General features: G+C 37.3%; 2 protein-coding genes across 15 annotated transcripts in view; both read right to left on the bottom strand.

The window, feature by feature from the left end:
• The window catches only part of LOC127875034 (cilia- and flagella-associated protein 70-like), a 77,165-nt gene extending 69,318 nt beyond the window's left edge, over positions 1–7,847 (bottom strand). For all 14 annotated transcript variants that reach the window (XM_052419830.1, XM_052419827.1, XM_052419823.1 and 11 more), the window contains exons 1-8: positions 7,751–7,847; positions 6,890–6,984; positions 5,699–5,891; positions 4,431–4,529; positions 3,227–3,309; positions 2,555–2,731; positions 1,163–1,290; positions 323–472 (exon numbers count right to left, since the gene is read on the bottom strand). In XM_052419830.1, coding sequence (XP_052275790.1) covers positions 323–472; positions 1,163–1,290; positions 2,555–2,731; positions 3,227–3,309; positions 4,431–4,529; positions 5,699–5,891; positions 6,890–6,964 — 905 coding nt within the window. In that variant the 5' untranslated portion in view covers positions 6,965–6,984; positions 7,751–7,847. The remainder of the gene's footprint in view (positions 1–322; positions 473–1,162; positions 1,291–2,554; positions 2,732–3,226; positions 3,310–4,430; positions 4,530–5,698; positions 5,892–6,889; positions 6,985–7,750) is intronic.
• A 10,030-nt stretch (positions 7,848–17,877) lies between these two features.
• The window catches only part of LOC127875036 (nuclear RNA export factor 1-like), a 36,582-nt gene continuing 30,984 nt past the window's right edge, over positions 17,878–23,475 (bottom strand). The window contains exons 19-22 of the mRNA XM_052419836.1: positions 21,947–22,004; positions 20,433–20,599; positions 19,030–19,090; positions 17,878–18,745 (exon numbers count right to left, since the gene is read on the bottom strand). Coding sequence (XP_052275796.1) covers positions 18,710–18,745; positions 19,030–19,090; positions 20,433–20,599; positions 21,947–22,004 — 322 coding nt within the window. The 3' untranslated portion in view covers positions 17,878–18,709. The remainder of the gene's footprint in view (positions 18,746–19,029; positions 19,091–20,432; positions 20,600–21,946; positions 22,005–23,475) is intronic.

The following is a 23,475-nucleotide window of genomic DNA, read 5'->3' on the forward strand; positions in this document are numbered from 1 at the left end:
ATCAAAGGCTAATCAAAAATGACACTTTCTGCTTTTAAGGATTTTTTTTTCATTCAAAGGAAGTCTCTTGTACAAAAAATCCAGTCTGTGCACATGCATTACCGCCGGTAATGCTACTTTAAAGTTTGGGGACGATATAAGTTTTATAAATTGAACCTAAATAAATAAAACCTTCAAAGCACCTTCATTCTGAATATAAAAATATAACTAATTCCCAAATGTTCATCAGAACAATGCGATTTTTCCCAATTCAAAGGGTCCTGGCCCCATTCCCAAAGTGGTTCAAAAACGACATGAAACGACACCAAAATTCATCAGCAACCTTTTCACGGCGCTGGCCTCAAGGTACGAGCGTCTCTCAGTGTTCCAGGTGACTCTGTTCTTCTCGTGCTCCGCGCTGGTTCTGTGCTCTCTGTCCTCCTTGCCTCTGTAATCCCCATCCTCGTCATCTATGGCATCCGTAGACAGGTAACTGGGGAAAATCATGGAAGAGTTGTAGATATAAGAAATACAAACATATGAGCCTCGTTCTGGAAAAATGGGGTTAAATGCATGTGCATAGTGTCATCCCAGATTAGCTTGTGCAGTATGCATAGGCTTATCTGGTACAACACTTTTCACCTTAACTGGATTTTTGCAGCAAAGACAAACTTCATTAAAAAAAAAAATACAATCAAAGCAAAAAGTGTCATCCCAGATTAGCCTGTGAATACTGAACAGGCTAATATGGGACTACATTTTTTGCACATACATTAAGTCCAGTGTTCCCCAGGCGAAGCTCATAACATGTTTCAACAAACGTAAAAGGAATACTTTATTTATCTGCTTTTTTTGCAGTTTTCAACATTATTACAGACATTTTCTTCCTCTATTTGTCAATATAAAAAAACACACCTTCTCAACAGGTTTATTGAGCTTTACTTTTAAATATAACAATCTTCAGGATTGAAGCCATACCATGAACAAACAATTGAGAAAATGACAACTTTAATTTTTGTGTTATTCAAGAGACTTAATCTTATGTTCCTTTTTCACTGAATTTTATAAGGAATTATTTTGGAGAATCTTCAAAAAACAAAAACAATAAAAACTAATTTTATAAAAAATTAGGGTCTACACAAAGTAATGGAAGCAAAATCATAATCAATATTGCATGGAGCACCTGTCGGGAATGTAGACAGCATTTCCCAGGGCTGTAGCTGGCACCGCCCACTTCTTCTGTTTGTTGGGAGGCTCTTTGTCCACACCAGGCTTCAAAGTTCCATTGGCAAACACAATGGGATTCTCTTTCTGCAATAAACATTGTAGATAATCTGAATGCATGTGCAGAAAGTGTTGTCCCCAATTAGCCAGTGCAGTTCATACAGGCTAATCAAGGACAATACTTTCCTCTTTGCTGGAATTTTCACATAAAGGAACTCTCTTCTGAATAAAATATCCAGTTAAGGCACAGGCTTATCAGGGACAACACTTCCTGCTTTGCTGGAATTTTTGTATACAGGAATTCCCTTCTAAACAAAAATCCAGTTAAGGCACAGCTAGGCTAATCTGGGACAACACTTTATGCACATGCATTAAGCCCAATTACCAGTGTTAATCAGAGATAATGGCATAATGCAATGTTACTACAACATATGCCTTTGAATTTAAACTTGAAAGCAAAGACAATATATTGAGAAAAATCAATAAAACAGTTCTTTAGCCAATTCTATTCATGCATGTTAATTTCTTCATTTGAGCTGTATTTTTTTACTTACCAAAAGTCGCAATGATTGCCACATGTAAATGAACCACACATGGAAACACCATAAATAACATGCAAAAACTGCAGGTCCTACCAATGTGTTCAATGAATATACTTGAGAGGTAATGACATGTATGTATTTATGTCATTTGCACATGTCCTTCATTATGAAACAAGAGATGTGTTCGTCAGAAACACAATGCCCCCTATTGCGCCGCTTTGAAATAATTTATTTTTTTATTTTTTTTACCTTTGACCTTGAAGGATGACCTTGACCTTGAACTTCCACCACTCAAAATGTGCAGCTTCATGAGAATGCCGCTTTGAAAAAAAAATGTTTTGTTTTTTGACCTTTGACCTTCAAGGATGACCTTGACCTTGAACTTCCACCACTCAAAATGTGCAGCTTCATGAGATACACATGCATGCCAAATATCAAGTTGCTATCTTCAATAATGCAAAAGTTATGGCCAACGTTAAAGTTTTTTTTTGGACGGACTGACTGATGGACAGTTCAACTGCTATATGCCACCCTACCGGGGACATAAAAACCATCATACATGACCCCCCCCCACCTGTGAATTTGGGGCTTAATTCATGTGTGCAAAGTATCTTCCCAGATTAGCTTTTGCATTCCGCACAGGCTTAACAGAGACGCTTTTATGGAATTTTCGTTGAAAGGCAGATTCTTCATAGCAAAAAATTCATTTTAGGTGGAAAGTGTTGTCCCATATGAGCCAGTCCGTAAATGCACAATCATTAAACCCTCTTTCCCAAAAAGGGTGTCACATATAAAATACTGACACCTACCTCTGCATTGATAGGGAGGGGTAGAGCCGCAGCATATGCATACTGGACTCCTGACAGACCCCAGGCCTCTGGTGGCGAGTACAGACTCTCCATGGTGATAGTAACTAGGTTACCGTGGTGGGTCTGCCCAGAGCCCACCAGCGGTTCGTTAACTGACAACAGCACATCCACTTCCGGCTGAATTTAGAAATGAATATGATGTGACGACATTTGTTGCACATTCAATCAAGAATAATTATAACAGTGTTAATTGTTTTTAAGGTTAATATGAATAATTCAGGGACCATGAATTGTGAAAATCAGATTCAAAAGTTAATATTTTGATAATATAACATTTTTGAAACTACTTTGAAATAAAATATTCTATCAAGACCAAGGATTGTGATGAAAATAATGATAATGATAATAATGATAATAATAATAATAATAATAATAATAATAATAATAATAATAATAATACAATGTAATAATAAGGAAAATGGCTCTGCAATAATACTAAGTTAAAGATGTTGCAAATGTAGTAAATAGACATTACATAATACTGTAACATTGTTTATTCTTGTACTTTCAAAAAACATTTAAAATAAATAATTGTGTAAAGCTATTATTTAAAATAAACATTAAAAACCCCATACAAAGATATTTTCTTGAACAGAAACATGTTCAGATTACCCTAGGTGCATCAGCTGGAATGCTTTCCATAGGAGATCCAGGCACCGGACTGATGGCCAGACTGTAGCGGTACTTTGTCTCACCTTCAATATAACAGTAGCCTTGTAAATATAATATAATATAAGGATAAAGTGTCGTTCCAGATAAACCTGTGCAGTCTGCACAGGCTAATCTGTGAGAACACATAACCAACATGCATTATAATATAATATTAGTCTTGTAAATATAATATAAACAAGCAAATTCATTGAATTGATATTCCCCGCCAATATGCTTCTGGACACAAAAGTGTTATATTTGACACTCAAAAAAGCATTTTTTTAAGGACCATAACTCCGTTATGAACAGATGGTGTACAATGACATTTGGCGTGCATCATCCTCTTATCCATATATATACTCATACCAAGTTTCAATGAAATCCGCCAAAGCACTTCCAAGATATGGCTCCAGACGGACTGACGGACGAAAAGACAGACGGACGGACAATGCCAAAACAATATCCCTCCGCCTATGGCGGGGGATAATAAGGGTAAAGTGTCGTTCCAGAAAAACCTGTGCAGTCTGCACAGGCTTATCTGTGAGAACACATAACCAACATGCCTTATGATATGATATTAGCCTTGTAAATATAATATATTATAAGGGTAAAATGTCGTTCCATATAAGCCTGTGAAGTCAGCACAGGCTAATCTGGGACAACACATAACAAACATACCTTATGATGCGTCATGCCTGATATCATATAATATAAGGGTAGTGTCGTTCCATATAAGCCTGTGAAGTCAGCACAGGCTAATCTGGGACAACACATAACAAACATGCAATTATGTCCAGTTTTCCCACACCAGGCTCATGTAACTGGTAATTTGTACTTATGCTAATATGCTACACAAATACTTCATAATATAAATATTTTGTTTTGGGTGGGCTAAAAAAACTCTTAACTCTTTTACATTTTCCTCAAAGGCTAATCAGTGAGGACACTTTCCACTTGTATTGTAATTTTCCTTAAATGAAGTATCTTGTTGACGAAAATCTAGTTTAGGCGGAAAGTTTAGACTGTGTACACTGCACTGGTCAATCTGGGATGACACTTAACACACGTGTTAAGCAAAGTTTTCATAGAACAGGACTCCATAGAATACTCAATCCCATCACTTACCTTTCATCAATGGCAGAAAAGACTCTTTCCCATCACTTACCTTTCACCAATGGCAGCAGGTCCACTGTACACTGGCCAAGCGTAATGGTTTTCTCCTCTTTCTGTTTCTTCTCCTTCGGCAACACCTCTATCACAGTCACTGAAACATTTACAACAAGAGATGTGTTCGTCAGAAACACAATGCCCCCTATTGCGCCGCTTTGAAATATTTATTTTTTTACCTATGACCTTGAAGAATGACCTTGACCTTGAACTTCCACCACTAAATAATGTGCAGCTTCATGAGTACGCCGCTTTGAAATATTTTTTCTGACCTTTGACCTTGAAGGATGACCTTGACCTTCAACTTCCACCAATCAAAATGTACAGCTTCATGAGAACGCCGCTTTCAAATTATTATTTTTTTACCTTTGACCTTGGAGGATGACCTTGACCTTGAACTTCCACCACTCAAAATGTGCAGCTTTATGAGATACACATGCATGCCAAATATCAAGTTGCTATCTTCAATATTATATTGCAAAAGTTAAGGCCAACGTTAAAGTTTTTTTACAGACGGACGGACAGACTGACATACTGACTGACGGACAGTTCAACTTCTATATGCCACCCTACCGGGGGGGCATAAAAATTTACGTGAATCAAAGGAGCCGTTGTTCTGAGAAAACAGGGCTTAATGCAAAGATGTTAAGTGTTGTTCCAGATTATTCTGTGCAGTCTGCACAGGCTAATCAGGAATGATACTTTCAGCTTTTATGAAGTTTTTTTTTTGTTTAAAGGAAATCTCTTCTTTAAAAAATCCAGTCAAAGCGAAAAGTGATGTCCCTGATTAGCCTGTGTGGACTGCACAGGCTAATCTGGGGCCACACTAAATGCACATGCATTATGCCCAGTTTTCCCACAGCAAGGTTCAGATACATACTAATATGCTTCTTTGCCTAACTGAATCCTGCACAATAAAATACAAGCATACAAAACTTGATAAAACATGGGCAGCAAGTGAATGAGTGAGTCTATGTAAACAAACAGCTTGAAAATATATTCACAAGGTCAATATACCACTCAGACTTTTGTAATCAAACAGAAAGAAATATAAATGATATTAATACACTGTGTTCAAGAAAATTAAGGGCGCTATAAATACCAACTCACCAATTGCTATAGCACAATCTTTAACCAACCATTAGTGTGAAATAATATGTAAACACAACATCTTTATCAAACAATAAAATCCAGGATGACTTATTATTCGCTTCAAAATGTTCTGTTAATTAACAACTGACGATCAGTCAATTATGCAGTACTTACAGACAATAGGTTTGTGAGCAATCTCATCCAAAGCAGTAGGATCATCGTATGTGCAGGACATTGTGGCATTGTAGTTGAACTCTGCTGGGGTGTCGGCCATACAGTCAACTTTGGGGGACTCTCCAAGACTCTTCTCCCCAAATTCAACTTTAATTGTTGCATTGACAACATCTGCTTTAGCATTTGACCCCCTCTGAAAATCCAAAGTTCAAATGGGCAAATATTTAATGGTGTTGTCTATTGCCTTCATCAATTGTAAAAGAATTTTAGAACAAGAGTTGTGTTCGTCAGAAACAGAATGCCCCCAATTGTGCCGCTTTGATTTTTTTTGATTTTTTACCTTTGACCTTGAATCATGACCTTGACCTTGAACTTCCACCACTCAAAATATGCAGCTGCATGAGAACGCCGCTTTTATTATTTTTTTTGACCTTTGACCTTGAAGGATGACCTTGACCTTGAACTTCCACCACTCAAAATGTGCAGCTTCATGAGATACACGTGCATGCCAAATATCAAGTTGCTATCTTCATGTTAAAATTTTCGGATGGACAGACGCCATATATATGATATTTGACCTTGAAGGATGACCTTGACCTTCACCTTTTACCACTCAAAATGTTCAGCTCCATGAGATATACATGCATGCCAAATATCAAGTTGCTATCTTCAATAGTGAAAAAGTTATGGCCAATCTTAAAGTTTTTGGACAGACGGACAGACGCCATATATTAGACATTTGACCTTGAAGGATGACCTTGAACTTTCACCCCTCAAAATGTGCAGCTCTGTGAGATGCACATGCATGCCAAATATCAAGTTGCTATCTTCAATATTGAAAAAGTTATGGCCATTTAAGTTTTCTGACGGATGGACAGACTGACATACACACATACTGACATACTGAGGGACAGTTCAACTGCTATATGCCACCCTACCGGGGGCATAAAAAGTTGGGTCTCAAATGTTACTTAATTTTACAAGAACTGGAACCAATTAAAATTATTTATATACTTAAAATAATTCCTTCATTTAGTCAAACTGTTGGGTAACCTTTAAAGATAACTACTTTAACGGCAAAGACATTTTTTTAAACTTGACAATTGGAATAAATTGGCAGGCTCTAAGGGAATATACACATTAAATGTTGAAGTTGAATCAAAAGAAAAAGATTTTTTTCTATTGACTTACAAGATTACGAGCCCTCAGGACTGTAATGGTAATTGTCTCTGGTGGACGAATGTGCGCAACCTCTGTATCACCCATGTTTGCTTCAAAATTCCTGTCTGAAATTGTGTATATGACCTTACTTAAACTCGTTTGTAACAAAATTATTATTTGTTTAAAAAAATGTTGGCTCATAAAATTGGGCCAAAGCCTGCTTGTACACCTGCTTCTTATACAGGCAAGACTGTTTAAATTCCCAACCCTAGCGCATGTGAGTTTTTGTGGTTGTCAACTTATCCATCAGATGAAATTACTTCCTGGTACTCAGCATTTTTAATTTTGACTAGCAAACTGAAAGTGTGTTTTATAAATAACAAAATGGTTCACTCTCCACAAAGGTTGCATTACATGATGATTGTAAAAAAAAAATTGTTGAGGGTACATTTCTTATTTCTAGAGTAAGATTTTAGTTACATTGATGATCATATAGCAAGTCTGTTCTTCTTATACACGTAAATTTGGTAAAAGTGGGGACAATGCTCTAGTGGTAGGCTGCTGGTCTAGGTTTGCTTTTTTACATCCTGCGGGTGTATAAATGGGTAAAATGAGGGACATAAGCCTATATGCTGTGGCTACATACTGCGCGGAGTGTAAATGGGCGACTTATAAGCTATTTTCCAATGTTGACATGAGCGTGAAGTAATAATGTGAAAATACCTATACCTAAACAGGTAAAAACAGTTCCCGAAAACATATGACAAATAATGTTAAGACAATTGCAAAGAGTTTTAATGTAATTCATACATTGTTCTTCATTTAAGTCAATGAAAATAATAACTGTTATATTTGATAACACACTTTTATGTGCCAAATGACTATTCTTACCGTGTTTGTAACTAATTCCTTGCAAAACTGAGACGCATTACCATAGAAACACAGGCTGTATGTACTTCCGGTATTCTTGGGTTACAAACAACTAAGACATTTTCGACACCAAGAACGTCGTTTATATTCCGGTCTTTACAGAAGTTGTAAGATTGGTCTTTACTTGAACGACACGGTGACTTTACGGTATATTTGAAGGTTAACAGCAAGCACAATCTCTTCAACGACGTTTTCATTTGAGCCACTTGCACGACGGTTTTATGGCATTGCATATGAGAGCATGGAATGACAAATCTGATTGAAAAAGCACCAAGAATTATAGCAGAAACCTGTATTTGCATCGATGAGCACTGAAGACGAAAGGAAATTAAAAATATAAAGGTGCACGAATATAAACATATCGTGCATATTGTTTTCTCCATTCAATCCTGCCAGGAACTGACCAATATTTATCCAAGGGCAATAGTTTGAACATTATTGGCAGATGTCCACCATGTTTCATGCCCATCATGTAAACTAAAACTTTTGCAGCTACAGAGATTTTTTGGTGTTTCATCTTATACAAGGTCGCCTTGGTGTAATGGATATGGTGTTTGCCTAGCTACCGAGAGGTCACGGGTTCAATCCCAAAAGGAGGCTTCTTTAGATCTCCCTCAAAGACACAAACTACTGGTTCTATGCCCTGGAAACGGACTTGAGAGTGTTTCAAATAAGTAGTATGTACTTTAAATGCAATCAAGATAAAATAAAAAGGTTTAAACTAAATATACATACAAAGAAAATGTACAGCCAAAGGACTGGGTCCATTTTTCCCCACACAAATATTCTTGAGCATGTACATGGTAACATTCGCAGCTTCAGATTTTAACTTTATATATATGATGAATATATGATGACCCCCTTAGGCAGGGCAAATATTGCCCCCAAGTTTAAACAAGCTCTATAGATGGAAATTTGACAATTAGGGCTCCATGAAAAGTGTGACCTTTGAAACACGATCAGTTTGATCTCAGGGGAATGATTTGAACAATTTGTGCACACAATAATCTGATGTGACACACTAGATATACAAGATGTGTTTGTGAAACACTATGTCCCCGAATATGACGTTTGACCGTGAAGGATAACCTTGACCCTTCACCACTCAAAATGTGCAGCTCCATGAGTTACACATGCATGTCAAATATAAAATTGCTAGCTTCAATATTTCAGAAGAGACATTACATGAGCAATTTTGACCCATATATTTGACCTTGAAGGATGACCTTGACCTTTCACCACTCAAAATGTGCAGCTCCATGAGATACACATGCATGCCAAATATCAAGTTACTATCTTCAATATTGCAAAAGTACTCATAAAATGAGCGATTTCGGCCACATATATTTGACCTCTGACCTTGAAGGATGACCTTGACCTTTCACCACTCAAAATGTGCAGCTCCATGAGATACACATGCATGCCAAATATCAAGTTGCTATCTTAAATATTGAAATATTGCAAAAGCGTACATTAAATGAGCGATTTTGACCATATATTTGACCTTTGACCTTGAAGGATGACCTTGACCTTTCACCACTCAAAATGTGCAGCTCCATGAGATACATATGCATGGCAAATATCAAGTTGCTATCTTCAATATTGCAAAAATTATTGCAAATGTTAAAGTTGGTGCAAACCAACAGACCAACCAACCAACAGACCAACAGATAGGGCAAAAACAATATGTCCACCACTTCTATAGTGGGGGACATAAAAAGCTCCTAGTGGTTTGGGAGATTTTTTAAGTTACATGTATTTTTGTACAAAAGTCTATAATTATAAATTATGTGAACCTCAACACATGGCCAGTTGCGACTCCAGTCATGATTAGAACAAACTTTATAGTACCAATTTACGTTGTTACATACCAAAGTTAACACAGCTGGACCTTGTCATTTCAAAGAAATTTATTTCAGTACAAGTATTCTTCATAAAATGAGTCACATGGGACATTGCCAGTTTAAACACAGGGGCTTGAGTTGAACAAACTTTGTAGAATACCAAGATCATGTGCCTCTTACCAAATCTAATGTTTCAGATGATGTATAGTTCATTAATGTTGTTAAATCTTATCTCTGGTGACCTTCATACGTATTAGACCAGAATGATTTGACCAACTTTGAAAATGGTTCAAAGAATGATCATTTACATGAACTGAAATCAACATCTGCAAAGTTGTTGAGGAAAAGTAATTTGAAGTAAATTCTTATCAACTTTGTGCCCAGGGGAGCTTAAAACAGATAATATTCATACTGCATGGTAAGACGAGTTTGATGATAGATCTTCAAAGATGACAGGAAGCTCTGAATGTCAGCTAGAGCATGCTCGTTTTTTGGCCAAGGATGTAGTGGTTGAGGCACATATTTTGGCCTTGTTGAATATCAGGATCGATTGTTTGCACAGTGTGTCCTGCTGACGAGAGATCAGCTCATTTAAAAGGAGCTGACTCTCTGTAGAGCATCTTTTCCAGAAGTTATGTGATCATCAAGGGGCTTTCCACAATTGTCCACACTGACTTTGAGGGATATTGGCCTGTATTTGCACGGTCATTGAGACAAAAGTACCTGAAAATGGCATTTTGCATGGTCCTCTTTGGATTTTACAGGCACTATTGCTATGAGGCATTTAAAAGAAGTGTGAGAGCTGAGGTGAATTAGCAAAATCCTTAAGGACCCAATTACAAACCTGTCAGGACCAGAATGCCTTGAGGGGTTTAGTGTTTGGAAAAGCCTTTTCACATTAACAGCTCCTACAAAGATGTGGGGCCTGTAAGGGTCTTTTAATCCATCTGTGATTCAAGCAAGCACAGCTGAGCTTCATTATCTGAAACTGGCCACAATCCTAATATTGTTTTTCAAAGTGGAAAATAATTCTTGTATGTCTCACTTTTGTATGTAAAAGAATAACACTAATCTCCCTAAATTTCTTCTTACAATGTCTTGTTATCTCAAAGTGGTTTCTTGCCCAACAATTTGAATTATTTCCACACTTTTTCTATTTGTATGTCTCTAAATGTTGACACCTGGGGCATAATTGATGTAGGTGAATTTTAAATTAATAATTGACTAACACAGTTCAGAAGATGCATTCATAGATAACAAGAACTATCACAGAACAAGGGCTGTTTGTAAAACATGCATGCCCCCCATATGGGCTGTCAGTTGTAGTGGCAGCCATTGTGTGAATACGTTTTTTGTCACTGTGACCTTGACCTTTGACCTAATGTAAGTTATCATCCGGAAACCATTGTACTATTTCCAGTCACTGTGACCTTGACCTTTGACCTAGTGACCTGAAAATCAATAGGGGTCATCTGCCAGTCATTATCAAGGGGGGAGTGAGAGGGGGGTATAATGTGGGGTGTGGTAATTTATAAGTTTAAAAAAAAATTTAAAAAAATTTGGTGGGGGGTGGGGGGGGGGGGGGGGGGGGGGGGGTGAGGGTGAGAGGGGGGTATGATGTGGTGTGTGGTAATTTATAAGATGTTTTAAAAAATGGGGGGATGGGGGGGGGGGGTAGGGGGAGTGAGAGGGGGGTAAAATGTGGTGTGTGGTAATTTATTAGATGTTTAAAAAAAATAATGGGGGGGGGGGGTGGGGGTGAGAGGAAGGGTATAATGTGGGGTGTGGTAATTTATAATATGTTTTAAAAAAAATTGGAGGGGTGGGGTGGGGGGTAGGGGGGGGTGAGAGGGGGGTAATAATGTGGGGTGTGGTAATTTATGAGATGTTTAAAAAAAACAATTTTTTTTTTTTTGGGGGGGGGGGGGGGTAGGGGGTAAGAGGGGGGTATAATGTGGGGTGTGGCAATTTATAAGATTTTTAAAAAAATAAAAAAATGGGGTGGGTGGGAGTAGGGGGGGGGGGGTGAGAGGGGGTAATAATGTTGGGTTGTGGTTATTAGATGTTTAAAAAAATGGGGGGGGGTGGGGGTTAGGGGGGTGGGGTGGATAGGGGGGGGGTGGGGGTGATGAAAGGGGGGTAATAATGTGGGGTGGGGTAATTTCTTAGATGTTTAAAAAAAATATTATTTTTTTTTTATTTGGGGGGGGGGGGGGGTGGGGTGGGGGGGATGAGAGGGGGGTACAATGTGTTGGGTGTGGTAATTTATAAGATGTTTAAAAAAATAAAAATTGGGGGGATGGGGGGATTGGGGGGGAGGGGGGTGGGGGTGAGAGGGGTCAATAATGTGGGGTGGGGTAATTTATTAATGTTTAAAAAAATTGGGGGTGGGGGTGGGAGGGGGGGAGGGGGGAGTGAGAGGGGGGTATAATGTGGGGTGTGGTAATTTATTAGATGTTTAAAAAAATGGGGGGGGTAGGGGTGGGTAGGGGGGGAGGGGGAGTGAGAGGGGGGTATAATGTGGGGTGGGGTTATTCATTAGATGTTTAAAAAAAATGGGGGGGTGGGGGGGGATAGGGGGGTGGGGGGGGTAGGGGGGGTGGGGGGGGTAGGGGGGTGGGGACGGACCGACAGACCGACCGACAGACTGACATGAGCAAAGCAATATACCCCCTCTTCTTCAAAGGGGGGCATAATTATTAAGCAAACATTTAGATTAGTCTGTCAGTATTTGGATTATAGAAAGGTTGAACTTTGAATATTAAGGTCATTTCAGAGCTCTTAGTAACTTTGAGAAAACAATGTTTAGCTGTTAAAACTTTAAAATGCTTTTAATAAATTTAACATTCTCTTTTATTCGTAATGCCAAATATTGAAACAGAAACAGACTCGATGAGAAAAAAATACATCAACATATAATATCATGAATCAAAATCTCTTCTGACCAAAAATCCAGTTAAGGCAGAAAGTGTTGCCCCTGATTAGTCTGTTCCGATTGCACAGGCTAATCTGTGACAACACTTTACACACATGCATGAAACCCAACATTTACAGTGTGTGGTTCATATTAAAACTTTATAAACATTGCCCTCAGGTGAAAACCCCGGCCAAGGTGCTGTATAAACATTGCCCTCAGGTGAAAACCCCGGCCAAGGTGCTGTATAAACATTGCCCTCAGGTGAAAACCCCGGCCAAGGTGCTGTATAAACATTGCCCGCAGGTGAAAACCCCAAGCAAGATGAAGGGTTTTGTTAAAATGCAATTTATTAAATTTAATCTAGTGATCTATACAACCTGCTAAATTCAACATGAAACAAGAGCACCGCCTTGCGGGTGCAGACCGCTCATCTTTTTTCTTTTTAAAGTTGAAGGGACTCTCAATTTCAATCACAAAGGAGGGAGAGGTGGAGTGAAGAGGGGTGTATAGTGTGGGGTTGTGGACATTTATTACATTATCTTCCAAAAATGCGGAAAAAAAATGCAAAAAAATAAAAATAAAAATTAGAGGGTGGCGGGGGGGTGGGTGGGGGTAAGGGGATTCTTGGGTGCGATGGTTGGACGGTATTTCAAAGCTAAAATGAAATAAAAATAAATATTGTGTTTTTTAACCAATTAAAAAATAATAATTTGGGGGGGTGGGGTGGGGGGGGGGTAAAGTGTGGGGGTGTGGTGGTCATTTGTGAGATGATCTTTAAAAAAAAAAATTAGAGGGGGGAGAATTCAGGGGGGGAGGGCACGGGGGATGGTTTGGGTGGAGTCTAATGTGGTATGTCAGGTAAGAGTAGTTTTGTCAAAGTATCAATCAAATCTATTCAAAAATAAAGAAGTTATGGCAATTTTAGCAAAATTTAATAATTTGACCTTGAGAGTCAAGGTCATTCAAAGGTCAAGGTTAAATTCAACTTGCCAGGTACAGTAACCTCATGATAGCATGAAAGTATTTGAAGTTTGAAAGCAATAGCCTTGATACTTTAGAAGTAAAGTGGATCGAAACACAAAATTTAACCATATATTCAAAGTTACTAAGTCAAAAAAGGGCCATAATTCCGTAAAAATGACAACCAGAGATATGCAACTTGTCCTTTTACTGTACCCTTATGATAGTTTGCGAGTGTTCCAAGTATGAAAGCAATATCTATGATACTTTATGGGTAAAGTGGACCAAAACACAAAACTTAACCAAAGTTTCAATTTTCTAAGTATAAAGGGCCCATAATTCCGTCCAAATGCCAGTCAGAGTTACATAACTTTGCCTGCACAGTCCCCTTATGATAGTTAATAAGTGTTGCAAGAATGAAAGCAATAGCTTTGATACTGTAGGAATAAAGTGGACCTAAACACAAAACTTAACCAAATTTTCAATTTTCTAAGTATAAAAAGGGCACATAATTCTGTCAAAATGCCAGTAAGAGTTACATAACTTTACCTGCACAGTCCCCTTATGATAGTTAGTAAGTGTTGCAAGTATGAAAGCAATAGCTTTGATACTTAAGGAATAAAATGGACCTAAACACAAAACTTAACCAAAATTTTCAATTTTCTAAGTATAAAAAGGGCACATAATTCTGTCAAAATGCACACCAGAGTTATCTAACTTTGCCTGCCCAGTCCCCTCATGATAGTAAGTAAGTGTACCAAGTTTGGATGCAATAGCATTGATACTTTCTGAGAAATGTGGACCTAAAGCAAAACTTAACCGGACGCCGGCGCCAACGCCAAGGTGATGACAATAGCTCATAATTTTTTTTTCAAAAAATAGATGAGCTAAAAATATTACGGTAATTTGATGAACAAGAGGGTCACAGCCAATAAGATTCTCAGCTGAGACACAAACTGTGACAAAGGAACCACAGTATTTGGAGAAGGTTGAGTTCAGAATAACAAAAGTACCTTATGAAACATAAATATTACATTTCTAAGCACATCTCTAGTTTTTGAATTGGGCTTTTGAACTTTGCTGAGAAATCATTAGAACAAAATAATGATATGATCTGACCAAGTATCATGAAGACTTAACAAAAAATGCGACTATTAGAGTATTTACAAGACTTCACTAAAGCCATACCAGGAGAACTGCCCAACACCCTGGCAGCTTTTTTTACAACTGACAGAAACCCTTTTCAAAATTGGCTGATATATCATTAGAACATATGTTTTAAACAAGTTATAAAAGGAAAATAATGACTTCTATTGTGTTAAGAAGCGTTTTTAAACAAGGGCTGTTTGTAAAACATGCATGCCCCCCATATGGGCTCTCCGTTGTAGTGACAGCCATTGTGTGAATATGTTTTTTGTCACTGTATGTCAATGACCTGTGAAATGTATCCAATTAATAGTGCAAAAACCAATCAGGACCTATACTAATCAATTATATCCATTATATGATTGAGTCTTTGATTTTTTGGATTCCTTTCACACATTTTGACTTATTTGACAATATGTGAAACGTGCACACAATTTGTAATGTTTTATTTATTAATGGTAATGAAACATGTTATTTATAGCAGTTAACTCCCCTAGTCAATGACCACCATAGATAGCAATGCAATCTGATTAAAAATAGCCAAGGCTAGTGTTGTGTATTGGGCAAATGTATACAAGTGCAACTGGGCCACATGACCAGTATCATGTGTTTACCACACACAGAAGTCAGTTATGTAATAGACCATTAATTCCACTCCCAACTTTGGCCACTTGCCAAGATACTGACCAGTATCAGATGGGGTTGTGAAACTGTGTAAACAGTGAACACCAGTCCATGTAATACTGGCCTACCACTTGTACTAGTTGATTTGGAGTTAATACAGTAATGCATGTACAAATGAGACACTAAGCTCAAAAGTTAATTATATGTGCCTCTGAAAACTAACCAGAGGAGTTTGTTGAAATTTACAATCTTTACTTGGCATTTGAGGAAATCTGAACTCTCAGGGTTTGGATAGAACATCCCCAAATTAACTTTTCTTTACACTATTGTTATTTTTGTTCAATACACAAATATTAACCTAACTTTACAAATCCTGTACAGTAAAGGAAACTAAATCTAAGTTGATATTTTAATATGCTTGATCCTATTTATGTATTAACATTGTTTTATACATACAAACTGTGTTGCTGTTTTTCAATTAACAAGCAGATTAAAAATTAATCATATTTTTATGTATAATTTGAATTGACAAAATTAAATGCAAGTTGCGTAGCAAGAATTACATGTTTGATTTATTGTCAGTGAATCGTGACATTTTCTCAATGTTTCAGACCACCAGTTTGTCAAAGCAATCAACCGCTTGGATGGTCAAGCTAAATAGAATTGACCCAGCAAATCACAACTGTCCTGTTGCCATATAATATTACATATCATATTACATTGGTTTTTTAAATGTTAAATTCTCACGTTATTTCCATAAACATAGTATTTACTGGCACAGAAACAAAGGCTTATACATCATTATAAATGAACATGTGTCAAAAATTCAATTTGTAAGTCTCTTTACTGGACAGTGTGAAAACAGAATAAACTAGTGACCTGAAAATCAATAGGGGTCATCTGCGAGTCACGATCAATGTACCTATGAAGTGTCATGATCCTAGGCAAAAGCGTTCTTGAGTTATCATCCGAAAATCATTTTACTATTTCGGGTCACCGTGACCTTGACCTTTGACCTTGTGACCTCAAAATCAATAGGGGTCATCTGCGAGTCGTGATCAATCTTCCCATGAAGTTTTATGATCCTAGGCGTATGCGTTCTTGAGTTATCATCCGGAAACCATTTTACTATTTCGGGTCACCGTGACCTTGACCTTTGACCTAGTGACCTCAAAATCAATAGGGGTCATCTGCGAGTCATGATTAATCTACCCATGAAGTTTCATGATCCTAGGCGTATGCATTCTTGAGTTATCATCCGGAAACCATTTTACTATTTCGGGTCACCGTGACCTTGACCTTTGACCTAGTGACCTCAAAATCAATAGCGGTCATATGCAAGTCATGATCAATCTACCCATGAAGTTTCATGATCCTAAGCGTATGCATTCTTGAGTTATCATCCGGAAACCATTTTACTATTTCGGGTCACCGTGACCTTGACCTTTGACCTAGTGACCTCAAAATCAATAGGGGTCATCTGCAAGTCATGATCAATCTACCCATGAAGTTTCATGATCCTAGGCGTATGCGTTCTTGAGTTATCATCCGGAAACCAATTTACTATTTCGGGTCACCGTGACCTTGACCTTTGACCTAGTGACCTCAAAATCTATAGGGGTCATCTGCGAGTCATGATCAATCTACCTATTAAGTTTCATGATCCTAGGCATATGCGTTCTTGAGTTATCATACAACAACCACCTGGTGGACGGACCGACATACCGACCGACGGACCGACATGAGCAAAGCAATATACCCCCTCTTCTTCGAAGGGGGGCATAATAAGTTCTTGATCTCGCATGACACAGTTCAAATTCTGACTAAAGTTTCATGAAAGTTGGAAATAAACTAAATAAAGGCCAATAGAGTATTAACAAGGTTTCAGTACACCTATATAAGGAAAACTGCATGCTCCCTGGTAGCCATGATTTTCAATGGACCAGAACTATTTTTAACCTCGACTAATATGTAATTAGCAGAACTGTTCTGACCTAGTTTGATGAAAATTGGACGAAAAATGTGACTTCTAGATTGTTAACAAGGTTTCACTATAGCCATTACAGGTGGCCATGTTTTTCATTGAACAGCAATCATACTTGAACTCAGCTGAGACAAAAAAAAATTGACCAAGTATCATTAAGATTCCAGTGACTTCTAGAGTTTTAATAAGCTTTTTCTGTAATTTGACCTTGTGACCTAGTTTTTAATCTTGTGTGACACAGTTTGAAACTCAGCCCAGATTATATCATTGGATAAATTTCGGAACCAAGTTTCATGAAGATTGGACAATCTAGAGTGGTAACAAGACAAATGTTGACGATAGACTAAGGGGATCGCAAAAATCGATGATTTTGGTGGTTATGTGTGGGCAATAAATATGTAAGCCATATTCAGATACTTTTAGTAGATCAATCAAATTGGGTGTCTCAAAAAACACTCCCTAGTTGGATTGTGATAACAAAGACTATAAATTAACTGATCTGGTCTTAATATCTCATAAGCTATTAGAAATACCAGGTCAGCTTACTCAACTAGTAAAGCGCCAGATTCAGTTGATGATTTAAATCTTTACAGGGTCACAAAAATCGTGTGAGTTACCATGTTTGTACAATTTATTTACAATTTGAATTTACAATTTTCTGCTTATTAACATATATAAACACAGACATACTTATTTAATGATTTCTGTACAAAATAATAAAACAAAATAAAACATTAAATAAAATAAAATACATTCTATAACATGGCCACAGCATTCTTCACTTAGTGTTAACCATTCATTACACACTTACAATCTAGAAACATGTTTCTGGCCACAAACAGATTCAAATAATATCAGTAATTATTAGTCAAAAACTAATTTCTCTGATTGAGACTTTAAGGTGTGATGTTCTAAATTAAAACCCGATGATAAGAACAAAGCCATTACTGGTTTCTAACATGCTCGTTAGAAATTCATGTAAGAAGAATGGATCTTTACTCTTTAATATCTAGAAGAAGGTAAAATAATGAACACTTCCTCTCAATACATTGGAACCAATAGTTAATAGCTCTTGCCAAATTCCATTATGGCAACATGATGATCCAAGTCAACATATGTCATGTCTAAATGTTCCTAGCCAAAGTCCATCTGGCAACATGATGATCCAAGCCAACACATGTCATGTAAAAATGTTCCTTGCCAAATTCCATTATGGCAACATTATGATCCAAGCCAACACATGTCATGTCTAAATGTACCTTGCCAAATTGCATTATGGCAACACAATGATCCAAGTCAATACATGCCAAGCATAAAGACATTCTGATTTCAATACACTTCACATATCTCAAAGCACTCAGTGATTTTGTCACTTTGTAGTAAAATTGTCAGGTGTTTTGCGGTGAGACAAGCTGGTCCAGGTGTTTTGCGGTGAGACAAGCTGGTCAACTGAAGGCCTCTGCTGGTATCAAGCCTTTTTGCTGCAAGAAAACCCCCAGATGAATACCAAATGAAGAGTGTATAAAAGAGCAAACAATTTAATTAACATGCACAATTATAGTATAATGGAATAAATAGATTTCAAATAACTGTATTGTTTTCATAAAACAAATTATCTTTACATATTCAATACCATAGTGATCACAGAAAGAACATTGTTATATTTTCAAAACTTTCGAAGTCTTATACTCATTATTTAACTTTACTGGTAATCATGAACAAATTATCTGCAAGGTCAGGAGATTATACAAAGGACAATATTAACCTGCAATTCCAGGAAGTTTTTTCCCGCCTGCTCATACTCCCACCCATTTTGTGCCAAGCACCTGCAAACAAAAGACAAAAATTGATTAACACTTTACAACTTAGATACGTATTTTGACGCATTTGTAGTCCCTTAGAAAGTTAAATTTAATTAAAGACCTTTCTTAAAAGAGTCAAGTTTTAAAGTCTTTATTTACTAACATTAAATACAGGTGAAAAGCAAACAGCATAAACCCTTAACCGAATGCGATTTTCTTGCAGGCTGTTCTGGTTTTATGCTGTTTGCATATAGCCATTTTAACTTTGCTTCTGATGGGGAAAGGTTAATCTTCATCATCACAAAGTTGGGGTTCAACACAAAAACAAATTAATGCTATATTCTGTATATTTTAAATGATGCAGTTTCAAACATGGACATCTTTATTTAAACTGAAGACACAAGTCTTGAGTCTCAAAAACTGCCACCATTAAGACAAATTAATTCCCAGACTTGAGCCCTATTGCAGAAAGAAGTGCAATGCTATTTCAGATTTCCTAGTCAATATGTTGTTATAGAGTACACATTTTTTGTGCACATTAAATGTTTTATATAAAGACATTTAAGATTTCTTAAACATAGGTAAGAAATCATAAATATTTTACCAGAACACATTATACCTCTTTCTTGACCCATATATATATGCCCTAACATTTTTTTTAAATATTAACATGAACATTATTCTGGCAAAACTGGCCTTAATGCATGTGCATAAAGTGTTGTCACAGAATAGCGTATGCAGTCTGCACAGGCTTATCAGGAACGACATTCTCTGCTTTAATGGAATTTAAAGCTAAAGGAAAATCTCTTCTAAACAAAAATCCAGTCTAGGCGGAGAGTGTCGTCCCTGATAAGCCTGTGCCGACTTCACAGGCTAATCTAGGATGGCACTTAACGCTCATGCATTAAGCCCTGTTTACCTGGAGTGAGGCTCTTATCACTTACAGATGTTTCATAGCCTTACAGATGTTTCATAGCCTTACAGATGTTTCATAGCCTTACAGATGTTTCTAGCATTGTTAAAAAATAATTCTGCCAATCAAATTTTGCAAGACATGTTCTTGCAAACTCAAAACAAATATAGGGCTAAATGCATGTGCAAAAAGTGTCGTCACAGATTAGCCTGTGCAGTACACACAGGCTAACCAGGGATGACACATTTTGCTGTAATGCTTGATAGAAGTATAAACAAAAATCCTATCTTACTTGTTCATTCTCTAAGTTCATTCTAAAGTCTGTTCAAAACAAAAAGACCAGTCTACGCGGAACGAGTTGTCCCTGATTAGCCTGTACAGATTGCACAGGCTAATCTGGGAGGACACTTTATGCACATGCATTAATCCCTTACTATATCAAGGCTATCTTACTTGAGGGACCACTCTGAATTCATTCTAGAGTCGTTCATGAAGCTGGCCACCATCTGTTTCTGCAGATCGGTCAGCACAGCAACCTCAAACTTTACAAACGGGTTTGCAGGGGACGACTGAGGGACCGGACTCGAAGAGGGGGTGGGTGCAGGGTTCTTGAATGCAGACTGAAACAGATGAAGGGTATACAAAGAGAATGTTATGGATTTCATTTACAATCCCAACATTTAGTTTCTGTATGTGGTCAAGTTTTGATTGGCCAAGCCAAATTAAAACAGATGGTCCACACCTTCACAAAATGAGAAACCCAAGATCAATAAAATTCAGAATTTTTAATTGCTTGACACCTATGGATGGAACATGAAAATACTCATTTAATACTAAAAAAGCACACAAAACACCTTTTTTTTTCAAAATAATATAAATAACTAGATTCTGTTGCAACATCATAAAAATGTGGAACATCAAGAGCTGAAGAAAGGAAAACAGGATAAAGTACCCATTGACAATACAAAGACAAGAAACATGGCAAAGCCACGAAAAATGGTTTTTAATGTTTCAGTTGTATATTTTATTCAAATAATTGTGCAATACCAACGCTAGGTATGCATGCAAGCTACAATCCCTTAAAATTTCAGAACAATTACCCCCTTAAAACTCAAGCTCTTGAGCATAAAATATTTTTTAAGCAATGACCTTGATCTTGCCCCAAATGGAATCACAGCTAGGTATACATGTAAAATTAAGAACAATTACTCTCTCTCTATATATATGCAAATTATTATTAAGAGTTTATGTTGTATTTTTAGTAACAGTGACCTTATCCCAACTGGCTTCAAATGAATTCCCATGCAAGGTCTGCATGTGCGAAACCTACATACAAAATGTCAATGCAATACCTCAATTAAAACTCAAATTATTCACCAGAAACTCATTTGTTATTTTAAGGAATAGTTACCTTGCCTTTTACCTAAAACGCCCACATACAATCCCACGCAAGCTTGCTATATCTTTAGTTTCAACAAGATTGGACAATGCAAACTTGACCAGACACAGCTTGTTTGCTGATTTTCTTCATTTGTTTGAGATAGAGACTTAGACCCGACTGGCCCCTATTTCAATCCCAAGCTAGGTTTTCATGAAAGCTACCTTCCATTAAACATTCTGTACAAGCACTCCAGCCAAACTAAAGTTATTAAGTGGGTACTGCTTTTATATTTTAAGTGATCTTGACCCAAAATATCTAAAATAAAACATCAAGGGAGGTCTCAATACCAACTTGAAAAATGTAAGTGTTATCAAAATGTATCATTGAAAACCAAAGTTATTGACTGGTAACCACCTCTTTCAAGCAACTGCCTCAATCTTCTAACCAGGATTTTTAACCTTGTTAACAATGTGAACTTTATGAACACAAGGAAATCCTGTGTTGTTGTATTTGTATAATCAATTTGACAGAAGTCTTAAAGTCGTATAATCCCATTGACAGAAGTCTTAAAGTCAAGAGCCCTCACCTGGACCTGGTCTGGTGAGGCATTGGTCACTGTCAACATATCGTTCACAATCTGCATCCTGCAATTGGAACAATGAATACAATTGAATCACGCTCTGTGAAAACAGCGTTAAATGCCTGTGCGTACAATGACGTCCTAGATTAATTGGGGACGACACTGTAAGCCTAAACTGGATTTTTGTAACAAGAAATCTTCATTGAAAAGAAAAATACAATAAAAGTGGAAAGTGTCATCCCTGAATAGCTTGTGCAGACTTCACAGGCTGAACTGGGACAACACTTTACACACATGCATTAAACCGCCTTTTCACAGAGCAAGGCTTAATTAGATCAGACAAATACATTGAGTGCCAAGCATTATGTTATACTTTATTCTATTGATATATTTTAAATATCATTAACATTTTGTCTTTTAACAGACCTGATACATTGTTAAACAAGAGCACCGCCTTGCGGGTGCAGACTGCTCATCTATTTTCTTTTTAAAGGTGAAGGGACTCTCATTTTCAATCACAAAGGAGGGAGGGGTGGAGTGAAGAGGGGTGTATAGTGTGGGGGTGTGGACATTTATAACATTATTTTCCAAAAATGCGGAAAAAAAATGCAAAAAAAAAAACAAAAAAAACATGGGGGTGGGGGGGGGGGGGGGGGGGTGGGGGGATGCGATGGTTGGACGGTATTTCAAACATAAAATAATAAAAATAAATATTTGTGTTTTTTAACCCTTTAAAAAAATGAAATTTGGGGGGGGGGGGGGTATAGTGTGAGGGTGTGGTGGTCATTTGTGAGATGATCTTAAAAAAAAAATAATACGGGGGGGGGGGAGGGGGATTTGGGTGGGGGGAGGGGGGGGGGTTGAATTCTTGGGTTCGAAGGATGACGGTATTTCAAACATAAAATAATAAAAATAAATATTTGTGTTTTATAACAGTTTCAAAAAAAAATAATTTGGCGGGTGGGGGGGGGGTGGGGGGGGGGGGTATAGTGTGAGGGTGTGGTGGTCATTTGTGAGATGATCTTAAAAAAAACAAAAAAAAAACAAAAAAAAAATAGGAGGGGGATTCGGGGGGGGGGGGGGGTATTGTGGTATGTCAGGTAAGAGTAGTTTTGTCAAAGTATCAATCAAATCGATTCATAAATAAAGAAGTTATGGCAATTTTAGCAAAATTTAATAATTTGGCCTTGAGAGTCAAGGTCATTCAAAGGTCAAGGTAAAATTCAACTTGCCAGGTACAGTAACCTCATAATAGCATGAAAGTATTTGAAGTTTGAAAGCAATAGCCTTGATAGTTAAGAAGTAAAGTGGATCGAAACACAAAATTTAACCATATATTCAAAGTTACTAAGTCAAAAAAGGGCCATAATTCCGTAAAAATGACAACCAGAGTTATGCAACTTGTCCTTTTACTGTACCCTTATGATAGTTTGCGAGTGTTCCAAGTATGAAAGCAATATCTATGATACTTTAGGGGTAAAATTGACCAAAACACAAAACTTAACCAAATTTTTAATTTTCTAAGTATAAAGGGC

The sequence above is a fragment of the Dreissena polymorpha genome, chromosome 3, assembly GCF_020536995.1.
Source record: "Dreissena polymorpha isolate Duluth1 chromosome 3, UMN_Dpol_1.0, whole genome shotgun sequence".
Taxonomy (NCBI): Eukaryota; Metazoa; Mollusca; class Bivalvia; order Myida; family Dreissenidae; genus Dreissena; species Dreissena polymorpha.